The 19,012-nt window shown below is 43.4% G+C and overlaps 1 protein-coding gene and 1 non-coding gene across 2 annotated transcripts in view; both read left to right on the top strand.

Moving 5' to 3' along the window:
* Nucleotides 1–18,689, top strand: part of LOC145398078 (hemicentin-1-like) — a 127,668-nt gene extending 108,979 nt beyond the window's left edge. Inside the window, exons 96-107 of the mRNA XM_080271033.1 lie at nt 236–413; nt 983–1,218; nt 1,887–2,018; nt 2,390–2,509; nt 3,034–3,153; nt 3,548–3,679; nt 5,089–5,217; nt 10,673–10,792; nt 15,035–15,161; nt 15,402–15,598; nt 16,016–16,097; nt 16,533–18,689. Coding sequence (XP_080127159.1) covers nt 236–413; nt 983–1,218; nt 1,887–2,018; nt 2,390–2,509; nt 3,034–3,153; nt 3,548–3,679; nt 5,089–5,217; nt 10,673–10,792; nt 15,035–15,161; nt 15,402–15,598; nt 16,016–16,097; nt 16,533–16,632 — 1,673 coding nt within the window. The 3' untranslated portion in view covers nt 16,633–18,689. The remainder of the gene's footprint in view (nt 1–235; nt 414–982; nt 1,219–1,886; nt 2,019–2,389; nt 2,510–3,033; nt 3,154–3,547; nt 3,680–5,088; nt 5,218–10,672; nt 10,793–15,034; nt 15,162–15,401; nt 15,599–16,015; nt 16,098–16,532) is intronic.
* LOC145398225 (5S ribosomal RNA) lies at nt 512–630 on the top strand. Its single transcript, XR_013897080.1, has one exon. It is a non-coding gene; the product is annotated as a 5S ribosomal RNA (ribosomal RNA).
* Nucleotides 18,690–19,012: the final 323 nt, after the last annotated feature.

Below are 19,012 nucleotides of genomic sequence, written 5' to 3'. Positions count from 1 at the left end.
AGAGGCATAAATTGGTCTCCTACCCTTAAATGTTCTGAATTAATGGTAGCCTGGCCTTGGACCCTATGCCTTAAAGGAGGCAAAATAGGATTTGACAGTTACCATTATCAAATTACTGTAGTAAGTTATTACTCTTTTTTTATTGGAAGGGACAAGTTTTGCAGCTTCTCAAGCCTTTGTTTTTTTTCTTTTGTATTATAAAAAAGAAATCAGTCAACCACTCAAATCTCTTCAGAGGATTATGTGCAGACTGGAGGTGGGACCTTGTTTGCCTCTTCCACTCGGACTTTCGGCCTGGGTGAACATCTGCTTCCTTATGCTTGGAACCACACACTCTCATACGACCCTGAGCTGGGAAATATGCCGTACCTTGTACAGACTCTACAAGCATCTAATCTCGACTCAGCTTATAGGTAAGGAGTTTGTCTTGTTAATAAGTGATTGTGAGAGAGAGAGGGATCATAACGTGGAGTGTTGTGGTGTTATATTTTTTCATGTGTGTGAGTAGTGTGCCAACGGCCATACCACGTTGAGTACACCGCTTCCCGTTCGATCAGCGAAGTTAAGCAACGTTGGGTCTGGTTAGTACTTGGATGGGTGACCACCGGGGAACACCAGATGCTGTTGGCATCCCTACGTCAAGTGGGGTTGGTGGAGGATTAGTGCCCCTCCCTGTAAAACAGTTAACTCTAAGCCCTTGGCCACCCTGTCTGGGATACATGGCGTCTGGCAATGAATGAATGATGAATGTGAGTAGTGATGTATACAAAATGAATTTCTGTATTGCACAATATAGTGTAAGCAGTAGAGTGTATTATAGAGTGCTGTAGTGAAATATAGTGTGGTTTATTGTAGTGTATCACAATACTGTACGGTACTGTGCAACTGCAGTAGTGGATGTATAAATGGTAATGATAGTACTGATGATGATTGTAACAGTAATGACAGTACAGTATAAGCATATAAACTTAATTATCTCCAGCACAAGCCGGGGTGAGCTCCAGTACTCTGCCTCCACCACAGTCAGACCCGGTACAGTCAGTGGTTCATGTCCCTCTGGTTTCACCCTGGATCCAGCTGGACCGTACTGCCGGGACAACAATGAATGCCAGGACTCCACCAGCCGATGTTCACATGGATGTATGAACACTCAGGGTGGATATTCGTGCACATGTACACCTGGTTACATGCTTGGACCTGATGGTTATACTTGCCAGGGTGAGAACTGTACTCTATTGAAGTGATTTGTGCATGTGTGCATGCGTGCGTGGATGCGTTCGTGCATGCGTGTGTGAGCCTAATTGTAGTATGCATGATTTAAACTAAGCTCATGTCTTGTCTCCATGTCTACATTTATCCAATCTGTTTTTCAAGACACAGTTGTTCATTGCTGTCACCAACTTCCTTTTCAAGGTGTTCAAAATATCCATTGATAGATATGTGAGGTAATGTAGACTAATACATGATCATATTTTGAGATGTGGATGAGCATTCTGTATGAAGTGTGCATGTGTTATTTTGTTGGTGATCCAGTTCTGTCATTTGAAAGCTGTCTGACCATACCTATTACCATTTACAGTTTTATTTTATATGACAAGTGTTTTAGGATCTGAATCTTTTCCTGGTGATGCGATAGGTGTTGGATATAATCTAGCTAATAGGTAATATGAAAACCATAAGTGTAGGTGTTTATGTCTGTGAGGTGAAGTAAGAGATGCTGGGAACTTGAATGGTGACTGAATGAGAGTGTGACCCAATTAGCCGGATAGACTTCTAGTTAGTTTCTCTTTATATTCGTTTTTTTCTGGGCCCTACAATACCCCATCCTTAAGTGGGAAAAGAGGTATGGATGATGAATCAAGACCAATACGTGACCTTGTTGTCAGATGTGGATGAGTGCACCATGGCGGGTGTATGTGGTCCGCGTGAACAGTGCAGCAACACACCTGGCTCATACACCTGCACATACACCTGTGGACCGGGCTTGCGCAACACACCTTCGGGGACATCGTGTGAAGGTTAGTATTAGTCCTGCCAAATCAAGGAATTCCTGTGGTTCCTCTTATGATGACTAGTACATTTGTGTATTCCTATCTCCTGTTTCTGAATCCTACCCACCCCTTATATAATTACAGGAAGCAGATGTGTAGTATGCTGTGTATAAATAATGTTACAGTTGTACCTTGTAATCATAAAGGTGCAAACATGTTTTAAATGCTAGTGAATTCCTGCGTAAGAACTGGCACTTTTCAGAAATAAAATACTACATTGTTGTTATGATGATGATGAGGAGGAGGAGGAGGATGGTTTATTCATTTTTGTATATTTTAAGTATATAAAGAAAATTATGATGATTACCATGACAAACTATTTTTTCTATTGTCCTCAGACATCAACGAATGTGAGGAGGTGCCAGGTGTGTGTGATCAGACATGCCTTAATCTGATTGGTGGGTACCGCTGTGATTGCCAGAGAGGCTTCAGGCTCATTGGACAAAGCCGCTGCGTAGGTTAGTACGATTCTTTCATCTTAACATAGCCCAAATTTTCATCCTTTTGCAGCGTATTTTACGTAACTGAGTAGCAGAAAAACATAATGCTACAGCTCTACCTCCTTTCCTTGGTATTGTGTTTGGCATCATACTCTGGTGTTAAGCAGTTACTACATTTTAGCACTCAAGATGGAGGGATGGCAATTTTAGGTCAAGTTAAAGAACGGTGAGCAAATGGAAGCGTGGCTCATTGGACTGGGCAAACTTGGACTGTCTGGACGTTGCTACTCCTCACCCTGCCCTAGGGTGGGAAAGGAGGACCGGATGATGATAATGAAGATGATGGTGAATAAAGTAAAAACAGTAGCTGTTGATGAACATACTGTAATGTTTTTGTTAGAGTTTGAGAGCTTTCCCTTTTATTCTTTGTGGATTCTTCCTCACCATACCATTTAGTTGGGAATTAAGATTAGGGTAATCATGATAAAAATGATGATAGTAGTGATGGTGATGATGATGATGATGATGATGACCTCCCACAGACATAGATGAGTGTTTGCAGCTGGTGTCACCATGTAGCCACTCTTGCCAGAACACTGTTGGCTCCTTCAGGTGTCAATGTCCAGATGGCTATGCAGTCCTCCCCAATGGACGCTGCAAAGGTGAGATGCTGGGATACCATTTTCTGAACCTCTTCATTTCTTCTTCTTGTGGCCAAGGAGGCTGAAGTTGCCCTTTTCCTGTAGTCCATCGTCTTCCTCTCAGGGAATAGGGAGGGAGTTGTGATATATGAGTATTTGTATTGATTACTAGGTTATATCAATGCCACTGTGTGAAATCATCCCTTTAGTTCTAGCTTTTGGTCTTTAAAAAAATATAGTACATCATCATACCAAGGGACTTAATAATAAAAATTATAATAATAATAATAATTATTTTATTTCTTGTTACTCAAAAACATCACCAATTTTAAAGAAATTTTACTAGCACTTGAAGCACATTTATGCTAACATACTTTTATTGCCACAGAGTAACATTAGATACAACTAATTGCAGATATTGATGAGTGTGCCACATACGAGCATGACTGTGTGGAGGGTCAAGACTGCCAGAACACACCTGGCTCATACACTTGCACCACTGACTGTCCACCAGGCCTCACTCAAGCCAACAACGTCTCTTGCATAGGTAACATTCTTTGGTTGCTTGGAGTGGTGTTTTCAAATTTATAATCCATTACCAGTCATATCTTAGATTTGGTTTTGCAGGAAGAGCAGGAGACAAGAGGAGTTGCTTCACTCCCTTTTTCTTGGCCTTCCTTCCAAAAGAAATAGATAATCCTCTGATAATTTTCCCTTCCTGACCAAGATTTTGTTTTATAGGAGGAACAGAAGACATGGAAAGTCTCTGAATTCTCCTTTCCTTCTCCTTCAAAAATTAATTAAAGTTGTGAGCAGTCATTGATTATAAGTTTGTGAATCAGGCCTTGATTGTGATGGCAATAGGAAGATTAATATAGGTACTGTAAGTTCTCATACAGGTCATCTTGTATTGTCATTAGTTTTTTCTGTAGTCCAAAGTATATTACATTTTTTAAAATGCCTGTTTACCCCACAGCCATTAATTTTGAGATGGGCTGTTCCATACACAATACTCTACTTGCAGGGGGAGGCCTGGCTGGTGGGTGAGTGAATTTTATCACTCAAAAATAATTTTTCCAGGTTCTCTGATACTAATTGCACAAGTACAACTTCAGGAGGCAATTTTTGTCACTCAAATTGTGTTCAAATACCAGTTTAAGAGGTATTTTTTTATGATGTGATTCATGTCACTGTGCAGTTTCAGGCGGTAATCAAGTCACAGTGTGCAAAGGGATTAAAGTTCCATTGCTGCTTATGAAATGGTTTGCAAATTTTCCCCAGTATGTAATAGCAATTGTATGAATCCACTCACTCAATGTAGTGCTGCTCTTGGGTGTCTGCCCTGTCCTCTCCTCCATCCTTCTTTCCTTCCATCTTCTTCTATCTTTCTTTCCTTCGTTCTTTCCTCGTCCTTCTGCCTACGGGTGACTTTACACTCCATCTTCTGTCTTTCATTCCTTCATTCTTTCCTCTTCCTTCTGCTTATGGGTGACTCTACACTGAGTGACAAGGCAAATGGTTTCCTGTACACCAGGAATCTATTTACTATGCTGGGTGGTAACCATATAACCAAAGTTTGGCGCCTGGTGGTTTAGTGGGTAATTATTGCGCTCCAATCGGATTGAGCCGGTGAAGGTTTATATCCAAGGGGTGGTTGGGGTTTATTGCTCACGTAATGCCACCTAGGGATGAGTGAGGTTGGTCACTCTCATCTTAAATGTCAGGACCAACTGCCTAGCCCCGGGCTCCTACGCTCCTCATGGGGCAGCATAGGATTGGATGATGGATGGATGGATGGATGAATAAATCATCATACTTGGAACACATCCTTTATATATAATGGGGTCTGTCTGCATGTAACTCCTACAGACAATGATGAGTGCAGAATGAGGTGGTGCTAATTGTAGTAGGTTCATCAACAACTATTCGTCTTACATCAGTCATTGTATCCTGCAGATATTGATGAGTGTGCAGATGAGACAGCAGCCTGCCACTACACACAACAATGCACCAACACTTGGGGGTCCTACCACTGCTTGTGTTCTCGTGGATTCACATCACCTGGACCTGGACACCCTTGCCGCGGTCAGACCTTTTGTCACATGCTTGCTTTGCCTCTAGTGTCTCCTTGTTAGCCCTCCTAATTATTGTATATTAGGTGTGGAAAAGTTATGGTCCTGTAGAGGATTATAGCACACAGTGTACACTTCATATCACACGAACACCCCTCACACTGTCACACATTAAACACACTTCACTCTTAAGTATCACATATTACTGCACCTCACAGTTACACCTTCCACTGCCACACCACACACTGCCATACCTCACACTACCACACCACACACTGCCATACCTCACACTGCCACACCACACACTGCCATACCTCATACTACTGCACCACACACTGCCATACCTCACACTGCCACACCAGACACTGCCTTACCTCACATTTCCCTGAGATACTCTGCCACACTACACAGTACCACATTACACACTGCCATATCATGCATCTCACAGTAACACCTCACAGTGACATACTTCCCATGTCCTACTGCACAGAAACTCCTCCAACACCATATATAAGTATTCTCATTTCATTTTTTGTTTTGTTTTCAGTTTGATATATTCACATGTTTTTAGCAACTGCTGGCTCTTTTAAAATCATCTCAATGTTTTTTCTGTTTAGCATAAAACTTTAAAACTTATGGATACTTAATGAACAAGGTAGAATTATTTAGTGGTAGCCAGAATGTTTTCTTAATGTGATTATACTTTGAGTTTGATTATTTCAGCAATTCCCTTGACTGGATTTACTATTGACTGCATACAGATAGATAATCTTCACAATCCTTACCCCTAGTTCTTCAGTTGTAATTTTCAGTGCATGTCATTCATTTCTTTCATTTTTGCATATTTTTCTACTGCATATTTAATCTGCTACTTTTGCACAGTACTGAGTTTAAATCTGCCATTGAAGACTGTATATTATTGCCATTTTGCTACTGTTAAATGTGTAATATGGCTTACTTAATTCTTGCTCAGCTGAATGTGTTGTAAACCATTTTACTCATCTTGTGTATGGGTGTGGGGGTTTCAAGAATACTCCCCCAGTATCCCTGCTTGTCGTACGAGGCGACTAAAAGGGTTGGTGGTGGGTTAGTGTCCCACCCCGTAAAAAGAACTAACTAAAAAAGCAAATAAAGCGCCTCGGACCCGGACGGACCATACGTTGACGACTAAGGAACGGACAAAGGACATTCTGAGGGTGGGAACGTGGAATGTGAGAGGAGTGAATGATGAAGTGAAAGAGAGAGAGATTGTCCAGGTGCTTGAGGATGCAAAAGTGGATATATGTGGATTGACTGAAACTAAATGGAAAGGTGAAAGGATGAGAGAATGGGAATACGGTGCAGGTATATGTGCGGGAGTCAATGAGAATGAGAGGGCAAGAGAGGGAGTATGTCTGATGATAAGCAAGAAGTGGAAGGAGAATATAAGAGAGTATGGAACAGTGGGTGCAAGGATTGTATGGGTGAGGATGAAAGTAGGTATACAAGCATGGGCGATTGTATGTGTGTATGCTCCAACAGAGGATCGAGTGGCAAGAGTGAAAGATGAGTTTTGGGCGAGAGTAGAAGCATGTATGGACAAGTTTGAGAGGAGTGAGAGAGTGCTGTTGATTGGAGACATGAATGGCAAAGTTGGGAATGTACGAGTGGATGGAGTGGTTGGTCAGTGGGGTGTGCCAGCTGAAGTAGATGGGAATGGTAGTGCTTTGGTGGACATCTGTGCTGGTAAGGGGTTGGCAATAGCCAACACCTACTTTCGTCATAAGATGATCCACCGGTATACATGGAGAGTAATGAGGAGGATGGATGGTGAACTTGTTGAACGAAAGGCAATGATAGACTACGTGTGTGTGGATGAGCGAATGAGAAGACAAGTGTTGGATGCAAGGGTGTGGAGAGGGTGGGGGAATGGAGTCTCGGACCATCACTTAGTGATGGCCAAGGTAGAGCTGCAAAGAAAGTGGTTGAGGAGGCGAAGGGGAAGACAGGAGGAAGCAGCTCCTGTGAGAAGAGTGGAGAAATTGCAAGATAGTGAGAAAAGGACAGAGTATAAGAGCATAGTGGAAGAAAGATTGGGAAGGTATGAGCTAGAGCAGATGGAAGGGGTGGAAGATGTATATAAGATATTAACGGAAGAGATAAGCGCAGCGTGTGAGGCGGTTTGTGGAGTGAGGAGGAGATGCAAGGGTGTGCAAGGGACAGCATGGTGGAATGATGAGGTGAAACGAGCTGTGGAACAAAAGAAGAAGGCATATGGTGAATGGTTGGCGAGTAGAGGTAGGGGAGAAGATGAGAGAGAGAAGAGAGAGGTATATGTGAGCAGGAGAAGGGAGGTTAAGAGACTGGTGAAGGAGAGTAAGAAGAAAGTGGATGAAGAGTTTGGGAGGAATCTGAGTGTGAAATGGAGGGAGAGTAAGAAATTGTTTTGGAAGGAGGTAAAGAAAGTAAGGCAGTGTGAAAGGGGAAGTAGTAGGGGAGTGAAAGATAGGAATAATAGATTGTTGGTGGAGAAGAGAGAGAAATTGAGGAGATGGAAGGAGCACTTTGAGGATTTGTTGAATGTAGAGAGTGAGAGCAGTGTGAGTATAAGTGGTTGGGGAATGGCTGGGAGAAGAAGAGTTGAGAGGAGGGAGGAAGAGATCAGTAGGTCGGAAGTAGTGGAAGCGATGAAGAAGATTAAGCTGGGAAAGGCCCCAGGAATTGATGGAGTGTGTGGTGAAATGCTTAGGTATGGGGGTGAGATTGTTGTGGAGTGGATATGGAAGTTGAGTAGATTGGCTTGGGAAGAGGGAAGGGTTCCAGAGGACTGGAAATCAGGTATAATTGTTCCTCTGTACAAAGGAAAAGGGGAGAGAGAAGTATGTGATAACCATAGGGGTATTTGCCTTCTTAGTGTGACTGGTAAAATATATGGTAGAATACTCATTGATAGGGTTAGGCATATGACAGAGGAGCTAGTTGGAGAAGAACAAGGGGGATTTAGGAAGGGAAAAGGGTGTGTAGATCAGATATTTGTTCTAAGATGTTTAGTGGAGAAGTATCTAGAGAAGGGAAGGAAAGTGTATGCTGCCTTCATGGACTTGGAGAAAGCTTATGACAGAATAGATAGGCAAGGTATGTGGAAGGTATTAAGAATATATGGAGTGGAGGGGAAATTGTTAAGTGCTGTGAAGAGTATGTACGAGGGAGCTAGGGCTACGGTGCGAGTGGATGGTGAGCTGAGTGAGTTCTTTGATCTCAATGTGGGACTGAAACAGGGGTGTGTAATGTCTCCATGGCTGTTTAATATATATATGGATGGGGTTGTAAAGGAGGTACAAGGTAGGGCAGTGGATGTGGGGGTGGCCCTAATGAATGAGGGTGAGATTTGGAAGCTTCCGGTGTTGCTGTTTGCTGATGATACAGTATTGTTGAGTGAAGATGAATGGGAGTTGCAAGGTTTGGTGAATGAATTTGGGACAGTGTGTAGGAGGAGGAAGCTGAAAGTTAATGTAAACAAAAGTAAAGTTATGGTGTTTGAGAGGAATGAAGTCACAGAGTGTGCAGTGAGGTTGGATGGTGAGGATATGGAGAATGTGAGTGCATTCAAGTACTTGGGTAGTGTGATGAGTAAGGATGGAACTTTGGGGGATGAAGTACGTGAAAGGGTACAGCAGGGAAGAAAGGTTGTTGGTACACTGAAAGCAGTGATGAGAAATAGGGAGGTGAGTATGGAAGTTAAGAAGTCACTGCATGATGGTATTGTGATCCCTACCCTGACGTATGGAAGCGAGGCGTGGACATTGCAAGAGGGGAACAAGTCAAGAGTGAGAGCAGTGGAAATGAGTTACTTGAGAGGAGCATGTGGAGTGACGTGGAGGGACAGGTTGACGAATGAAGAAGTGAAGGAACGTTGTGGGGTAGATGTGGATGTGGTTGAAAAGATTAGGAGAAATACACTGAGGTGGTTTGGACATGTAGAGAGAATGGAGAATGAAAGACTGACTAAGAGGGTGTATGTAGGTGAGGTGGAGGGAGGAAGAGGGAGGGGTAGACCGAGGATGAGGTGGAGGGATGGAGTTGAGAGGTATATGAGGGAGGGGGGGGTGAGTTGGGGGGAGGGGAGTCAAATGGTGGGTGACAGAGTGACTTGGAGGCGTTTTGTCTGCGGCCACCCTTTACGGGATTAGGGCGTCGGGCTATAGATAGATAGATATTATTTGTTCTGTGGTGGTGGTTAGGCTATATGCAGTGACCATCTGTGATTTGTTGAATAAGGTGTCATGTGTTGTCATGATGTGTGGTAATACAGATATAAATGAGTGCCTGGGCAGTCCATCACCATGCCAATACCAGTGCCAAAACCTGGTTGGCACCTATGAGTGTATCTGCCCACCCGGCCAGCAAAGACTACCTGACGGAAAGTCATGCATTGGTGCGCATATGTTTCCTATTTTGTTGACCTACTTGAATATCCTGATGTATTTAGTGAACTACATGAAACATAAGCAAAAGTATCATGAATGACAAAATCATCAGAAGGAATCTTATTCATAGTAAGGACTCCTTTTGACTACCTAGATGATTTTTACAAACCACAGTGCTGACAGAGAAATATAGGCTGGGTGTTTTAAAGTTTAATGGTCCATGAAATACTGCAAAATAAAAGTTTTGTAATGTGGGGGCTTGTTTATCGTAAAAATAGTCTGAGATCCTTTTGAAATGCTTCCCAGGGCTTCAGTATGTAGAAGATCCCCCCCGCACCCGCCTGCCCCCTGCCCCCCGCCATCCCCGCCCTGCCCAGCCTGGCCTCCCTACCTCACAGTTCCAAGAGCGCCTCCTCCGTAACTTCTACATTCAGTCCAGCTGCCCCACTGGTTTTGAGTACCGACAGGGTGAATGCCAAGGTAAACACACTTGGTTACCTCCTTTTATGCATTATCATCATCGTAAACTTAATTCCCCCATGTTATAAAAGGCATTGGTATGTTCAAGATACCATGGTGGCTGTGGGGTGGGTGTGGACCCAACCATCAAATTGATTGTGGGTACAGGGTGGGTGTGGGTTTTACCCACAAACTTCAGGGAATAACATCTGTTTTACACTGGCTGATGCTGAACAATATTGCTTACCTGTGGAAAGCCTACCAAAGTTTGAGGTTTAAAATGCTAAAAATTCTTGCAGATGCTGTGCAGTTTTGTCCTGCATTGTGGCCTAAACCTCCATCTCACCATTCATATTTCATTACACTCAAATTCATGAACATATTCCTCTTCTTTTGCCTGTGCTTCAACACTGTACATTGTGTGTGTCCATCTGTCTGTATGTATGCATGCTTGCATGTGTGTATGAGTGTGTATGAATTTCTCTGCATTAAACAACCATCCATTTGTCTCCTATAGTGTATTTATTATTATTACTGACCCCATAGGGTTTGGATGATTAGGATGATTACCGGTAATAATAATGATGAATTTTTCTTCCGCAGATATTGATGAATGCCGTCTGCTGGAGCGTTGCCAACACCAGTGCCACAACACCTATGGCAGCTACATGTGCCTCTGTCCACCAGGGTATCGCCTAAACCCTAATCACCGCACCTGTGATGGTACATTGTATTAGCACCTAGTTTTCGTTTCGTTTTCGTTTTCGTTTTTAAAGGCTCCAACATGCTTGCATGTGTCGGCCTTGGTCACCTAATGGCGGCTCTCCATGCTGCACGATCCATTGCAGCCTCCCTGTTCAGTCCCTTAACCCTAAGGTCACACTTAATGACCTCGTCCCATGTCTTTCTCGGTCTACCCCTCATAACCCCACCCCCAATATTAACACTTCACACCTTCCTCACCCAACTATCATCCCCCATCCTCTCCACATGTCCAAACCACCTCAATCTACCTCTCCTCATGACAACACCAATACACTCCAGTCCCATCCTACCTCTCAACTCTTCCATTGTAAACCCAGCCCCTCCAGGCCTTGGACACAGGGACGCACTGCACATCCACCTAATCATTGTCATTTCTGTACGTCTGAGCCGGCGAATGTCTTCCTCCTTCACTGCCCAGGTCTCACTGCCATACAGCATTACACTCCTAACACACGCTGCATACAAAGACCTCTTAGCACGTAGGGAGAGCCCCCTCAATGTCAGGAGAGGCAAGAGCTCCCTGAACTTCTTCCAACCACTTCTCACCCTAGCCACAGAGCTAGCTCCAGCCCCACCTCCAGCACACAACATGTCTCCTAAATAACAAAACTCTTCCACACACTCAAGAGATTCACCAGCAAGTTCAATTCTTTCACGTCTGACAATCTCCACCTGCTCACCCCGGCACGCCGTACACATAAAATCAGCATTATCTCGCAGTCTACCTCTGATACCACTACATCTCTTATGCACCCATTTATCACACACACCGCACAAGATGGAATTACTTCCCACGCCCTTGTGGCAAACTGCACATGGCCACTCTCCCTCGTCTTTGACAGTACCGCCACCAACCCTAGATATCATCACTTTTGTTTTATCTGCATTTACCCTTAAACCCTTTTGCCCCATACCATCTCTCCACTTCCTAAACCTTTCCTCCGCCTCCCTTTCATTCTCTGCAATCAACACCAAATCATCAGCATACAACAACTCCCACGGGAGTCCGTTTCTAAAGTCACGTGAAAGGGCTTCAAGTACCATGATAAACAACATGGGACTCAAGACTGACCCCTGATGCACACCAACATTCACGGAAAACTCATCACTCAAATCTCCATTCACTCTCACCTGGGTGTGAGCACCCACATACATGGCCATAACCACCCTAACCAGCCACTCCTCCAAGCCAAGCTTTCTCATTGCCCACTTCACCACCTCTCTAGGGACTCTGTCAAAGGCCTTTTCCAAATCAACAAAAACAAAATAAAGATCCCTTCTCCTACCAATATATTTTTCCTGAAGCTGTCGAACAATGAATATGGCATCAGTGCTCCCCCTACCTGGCATAAACCCAAACTGCATCTCATCAATATTCACTCTTTCTCGAATCATACCTTCTAAAACTCTCTCCATTACCTTCATTATCTGATCTAAAAGCTTTATACCTCTATAATTCCCTCTTTCCAGGGCATCACCCTTCCCTTTATACACATTTACAATTACACTCTTCAGCCAATCATCTGGGACAACACACTCATAAATAATCCTATTTATCAGGTCAGTGACTAAACTCACCCCTATATCGCCTGAGGCCTTCAACATTTCGGCAGTCAACCCAGACACACCTGCTGCCTTCCCCACCCTCATCCTGCCTATTGCCTCACTCACAGTAGCAGTATCAATCAAAGGCCAAGGGCCAGACACTGGATCTGCTGGCTCCAAACCTTCCCTGTCCCAGTCAAACTCCTCATTCAACAACCGGTTATAATGCTCTCTCCATGCATCTTTAATATCCTCACTGTTCACCACTACCCTTCCTTCATCATTCTTCACACACTGCTCACCTATGATATCCCGATTATCCCTCTTCACCTGACCTGCCACCCTAAATATATTTTTCCTTTCCCCATGATTTAGGTTATCAAGTAATTGTCTCTGTGACTCAGACTTTGCCCTGTATACCTCTCTCCTAGCCCTACGCTTGGCAGCCAAATATTCCTCTTTGCTACCACCCTTCTTCCATTCCCGGAAAAGCCTTCTTTTCTCCTTAATTGCAGCTTCTACACCCTCATCCCACCACCAAGTTACTTTATGTCTTGGTGGTCCTCTTGTCCAGCCGCATGTTACATCAGTAACTCTCAAGAAATTGTTCTTGAGGGCTCTGTACTGTTCATTAACGCCTCTGTCTACAGCTCCCTGTTCAGCCACCACTCTCCTCAACTCGCTATAGAAGGCATCCCTTACTACTTGGTTTTTCAGCTTCCATATTTTCCTCCTAGGTACATAAGTCCTCTTTTTCATCATTTGTTCTTTAAGCACCATATCACAAATCAATAGTTTGTGCTGCTGCACACACTCCTCACTTCCTATAACTTTAACATCCCTCACTAACCTCCTATCGGCCCTCCTAACCAGAAAATAATCTATCTGACTGCTATTTCCCCCAGACTCATACGTAATTAACCTACAGTACTGTCTCTTTTCCTAAAATATGTGTTGCACACAATCATGTCCGTTGCCTCCCCAAACTCGAGTATCCTTTCCCCTTCTGCATTCCTTAGACCATATGCACATCCCCCATGCACTCCTTCATAACCTTGTGCTGCTTCACCTACATGACCATTTAAGTCCCCTCCCAAAATCACTATCTCATCATCCCGCATACCACCCACTACACGTATTAAATCATCCCAAAATCTATCTTTCTCTGATTCATCCAATCCTGCCTGTGGAGCATATGCCGATATAATCACAGCTATCTTTCTTCCCAACAGAATTTTCACAACCAATATCCTATCGCTTACTCTCAAAACATTCATAACATATTCCACCCATTTCTCCGCAACCATCACACCAACACCTCCATATCCGTCTGTCCTCCCCTGCCAAAACAACTTATAGCAACAGTCCTTCCCAACAATCTTTCTGGCTGATCCACCCCTGTACCGGACTTCCTGCAAACACGCCACGTCCACCCACCTCCTACTGAATGCCTCAACGACTTCCCCTGCTCTTCCCCTCAAACTTCCCACATTCCATGAACCCACCCTCATCCCCATGGGTGATTTACTGTCCTCAGGCTTGCTTTGAAACCTTTTTTGTTTTGTCATCTTCAGTATTAATAAATGGGGACAGACACAGCACAGGTCCCACTCACCGCACAATTCCAGGTCCAGGCAATGGATCTGGGACCCCTAGCCCACCAGCTTACCAGTGGCTGTGGTAGTGGCCTCGGGGCACCCTGCCAGGACAGCTGCAGGGACACCCTCCAAGCGCGTCTTGGCACTGCAACTATCCCGCCATTATACACCCACTGATAGGGCAGCCTCCTGGGACGCTACTCCCAGGTTCGGGCCCCTCTCTATTGGGCGAAAGCGGCAGCCTGGGAACCGCAATGCCCTGTACCCTCTAGCACAGGCCCGAGCCCCATCTCGCCCTGGACCCATGATCTATGCCGGCGGAACCCCCGCCACGCCTCCCCCCAGAAGTCCGCCACTAGGTAGCGGGGGCAAAGTTTTCTGGCCGCATGCCCTTGCTGGCGCCAACCCCTGTAACGTAGTGGGATACGTTGTGTGAAATGTAAAGTGCATGTGATGTAGTGCATAGATAGTTAGAGGAAATGTTTGGGAGAGTATGCTGGTCTACTCTCCATGTTACTGTCACACTGAAAAGGTCAGCAAAGGGGGATGGTTAGATAGCTAGTGAAACAGGAGCTCCAGCTCTCCCTATCACCAGCATTCCCATTCCCCTCAGGAGTACTACCCTGTTCGGCCCGTGCTACGGCCTCCTCCTACATCTAATTAAACTACATTGACTGCATCTAATTAAACTACATTGACTGTATTGACCACTTCTTTCCAGTTATGTGCTATATATTTCATTATTGCTATCACAAAATAATTTATTCAGCTCTGGAGAGGCTTTTCAAGCTGGTGGAGTTATATATAGCCGGAGAGGGATGCCTTCATGTTGTGGCATTGACATAGTTGAACAGCTCCATTTCCTATCTATACAAACATTCCTCAGCTCACTTCCTGTCCCAGAAAAGGAGGATGGTGGACTGCAGAGAAAGGGCAGCTTCAGCCTGTAGTCCAGTGGGTTTATGTTTAAATGAGCCTGGGGCAATGACAACAGCACCAGCAGTATTTAATTATTTACCGTAACTACTTATTCATGCTCTGACTACCTTCCCCCCAGATGTAAATGAGTGCCAGGAACAACATGTACAATGTGGTGCTGATGAGCTGTGTTTCAATCTGCGTGGGTCCTATAAATGCATCTCCACCCCATGTCCACCTTACTACCAGCGCGATCCAGTCACTGGGTAAGTACAGCAGTGTTATAGTTAGTTTGTTATTATCAGATGGAACTGGACCACTCCCTCAACCTGAATACTAAGTCATGATTGTATCAAATTTGATAATCTGTAGTTTTGAGATAGGAGGAGTCACACTGGTTACTAGTCCAATCTGAATACACTTGGCCATCAACTAAGTTAAAAGATGTTAGGAACCTGTGTCAGGTTACAACAAGCATACAATGGTACTTTCTTCTTTTGTTTCAGCTCATGCCTGTTGGACTGCCGGCATGGGGGTCCTGGGTGTCTGCCTGGTGAACACTATGCACACATCCTGGCGTTCAAGACAGCCTCACTCCCTGCCGGCATCCAGGCCAACCAGGACTTAGTGCGACTCATGGCATATGACCAGGCTGGCAGACTTGTACCTCACACACTCTTTACCATCATTGAAAATGACACTGGTAGGTTGTTGTGTGATCCAGTTCATTATTGCACACAGGGTTTTTGTTATATATGGTAAATTAGGTGAACTGTTGCCATTCCTATTGTTGGATGACTTCATGATTTGCCCTGATGCTTGAGAGGAACACCTCCAGGTGATGGCACTGATACTGCCCTCAACACCCCCATTAAGACTATTGTGCACTGCAGAAGGAGGGTAGCTTCACCTTGCTGTACATCAAGTTCATATTTAGATGAGGCTGGAGTCATAATAACAACAGTAGCTTACCAGTGATCCCTCAATAAAGTCACAAGACGTCAGTTGATTTAGATAAATTACTCTGCATTTGAGTTTTATTACAATTAATTGTAAGGAATTAATGTTGTATATATTTTGAGATAATTCACTTGAATCACTTTCTTCTCCGTTATTCCAGGTATTCCATTTGGAATTCGCCTAGAGAATGGAAAAGGCATTTTGCGTACCTTCGAGACCCTCACAGCTGGAAGGGAGTACAGGTGAGTAGCAGTATTTTACTGAAATCTGAAGTAAGGTTTGGAAGTTAATGAAACTAGATAACTGGCATGGGACTGAGTTGCTGAGATGAATCATGTAAGAATTACATGCAAGGGTGTGGCACTCCATTTTCACCTTGACTGCTGACATAGTGACTGTTCGACTTGTTACGTAAAGTCTATCTTTAAAGAAAATACAATTAATGTGTGCATATGGCTAGGGCTGTGAAGTGAAGACAAGATTTCAGAGTTCTGAGTGATGTGTGAATGAAAGTGTTGCCCATTTCACTCGGCATGCTGCACATAGTTCTCCCAGATAATTCTCCTACTTCTATGTCTGGATAATTAGGTGGAAAAAGGATCAGGATGATGATGATGAGGATGCAACTTTTCTCTGCTGTTACATCTGATAACTTGATATTCGTCCTTTGCTGGCAGGATGGTGGTGAAAGCAGTTTCATACGATGAGGTGAAACACTCCATCAGATACTTCACACGTTTCATCATCTTCCTTCACGTCTCAGAGTATCCTTACTAATAAGGACTCTATTGGATAGTTTGTTAAATTTTAATAGATTATCCATGTGAGCTGTTGTGCCTTATTCCTGTGCATTTCATACTCATGTAAATGTTATAGACACTCAGAAGCAATAATTGGTATCTTACCAGCAGACCAAGCCAGGGCCAGGGAGCAGCCCAGTTACCTAGTGTAAAAACAAACACCAGAAGAGGGTGAGAGTGAGGGTGAGTTCACAGTAAGATGATGGGGAAGACAGTAGAAAGTGGTAAACTCTATAGGCTTTTGTCTACTGAAGGGATAGATATTACTGCTTTTGTCTGTACCTGTCATAATGTAGATGACTTTAGTGAGACTCTCTAGGCTGATATGGATTGCCTCTTGCCTGGATTAGGGTAGGGATGGAGTTGGGAGTTTAAGGGTAGGATCAGGCATGCAAGGACTTAGCTTAAGGCAGATGTCTTGTACTGAAGAGCTTAATGAAGGCCATATTTAACCCCTGCAGTCTGAAACTTCAGTCCCCAGGCTAAGTAAAATTTTCTCTAGAATGCAAAAAAAAAAAAAAAGAAAGAAAAAGAAAAAAAGGTGTCATCTGACTGCATTACAAATAATATGGGTTCATGGAAATGCAAAACTCTCCAAACTGCTTTTTTCGTGATGCAGAAGTTATTTTGATGTATGGGGGAGGACACACTTTTCCAGTAACTTAGCCATTTTAAAGAGTTTGTGCCAAAATAAGTAGATTTCTCACAGACCTTCTTCAAATATGCTGTGGCTTAGCATCTGCAGAAAAGTTCTATTTGTACTTTTCTTTTCATGTATGATACATGGATTCAGGACAACAGGTATCATTTCACTATAGTACTAAACAATCCACAGTACAGTACTGCACTGAACAGTACTACAGTGCACACGTGGACACACACAAATACTCTGCCACAGCAATTCCTGCCTTTGGATCTGCCAGATGAGATTACTACTGCCTTTTAGATCTGTAGCAATATTTATTTTCTTGTAATATAAGGTAGAGGCACAAGTATATGTGTGCCTTGTCCTGGCTAGTATTTTCAGTAGAGCATAATGATTTTGATGATTATCACTAATGTTATTAATTTTATAGACTGGTGTGGAAAACTAATGATTATGTATAGTCAATCAAAAAAGTATTGGTGCACACTTCATGTGAAATGGTATAACACCACAGATAATGACTATTGCAGAATTCCAGATGATTCTGTTGTACATTAATAATTTTGGATTCTAGAGGATACCATTTATATATATTGCTTGTTGGACATTTCCTAGTCATTACTGTTATCAGATGCAACATATGATTATAATACTCATAGATTAATCATCTTGGAACATCACAAGCAATATAAATCAGTTAAGGTATCATCAAACCCTTTGTGTACAATAATTTTTTGATCAAGTGTGCAAGCACATAACTTACATCACAAAATTTAGTATTTCCACATAGAGCACTGGTTCATTTTCAAAAAAGTACAGTTAATGTCTTATTCTGAGTGAACCTTTAGCCTGCACCACTTACTTTTATTAGTCCCTTCAGCTCAGGGTAGTCTTTCTTAGGATAACATGCAGACATAAAAATAACACCATGCTTCCTCTAAAGTAATCCCCATATTGGGGTTAGCCGTGGTACAGCTTATGTATTCAGTGGACTGAAAGCTAAACCAAGTGCCAAAACCAGCCAGTTTCTTCCTAGCAGCTGCTGGAAACTGCTAGGAGAAAAGAATCCTACAATGTTTAACAGTGTGAGAGTCTCCGCTTGGATTCTGTTTACATGTGACTGAGTGTCCTGCCAAAGAATTTTTATTGTGTCTCGCTACCAATCTGATAACCACATTCCACCCTCATGGTAGTACATGTGAGGATGGATGGTAGCTACCCATCTACTGCCTCATGTAATGGTAAGCTGAATGAAATTGTTTGGCACATTCCAGGCTGAAGGGATTAATAATAAATTTATATAGTATAGATACTGTTAAGGCAGAGAAAAGGTGAATGTGTTGGTGTGTCGTGTTAGTACATTACTGTATAAACAGGGAATGTGTTGTATGTGTATCTGATATCATGTCAGCAGTGTACAAGTACCTTATAATGTAATTTTTCACAAATATAGATAAGGTTTATAAGTTGTTGGTTTTATTTTAATCCTCGTAAGTCTCCACACAAATTGTTATTATTGTGGCCCCAGACTTATCTGTACCTGAACCCGGTGGACTGTAGGTTGACGCTGGCCTTCATCTGCATTCCACTATTCTCCTCTGGGGAACAGGGAGGGAGATGAGGAATGTTTGTGTAACTGGGCAAATGAACCACTTCATTGGAGCCACTGTGTGAAGGCATCCCTCTCCAGCACTATGAATGTTCTACTGAG

The sequence above is a fragment of the Coenobita brevimanus genome, chromosome 44 (assembly GCF_032717465.1).
Source record: "Coenobita brevimanus isolate Jiangsu-jjx chromosome 44, ASM3271746v2, whole genome shotgun sequence".
NCBI classification, from domain to species: domain Eukaryota; kingdom Metazoa; phylum Arthropoda; class Malacostraca; order Decapoda; family Coenobitidae; genus Coenobita; species Coenobita brevimanus.
The sequence above is the reverse complement of the archived record's forward strand: the minus strand, read 5'-3'. Positions and strand labels throughout refer to the sequence as shown.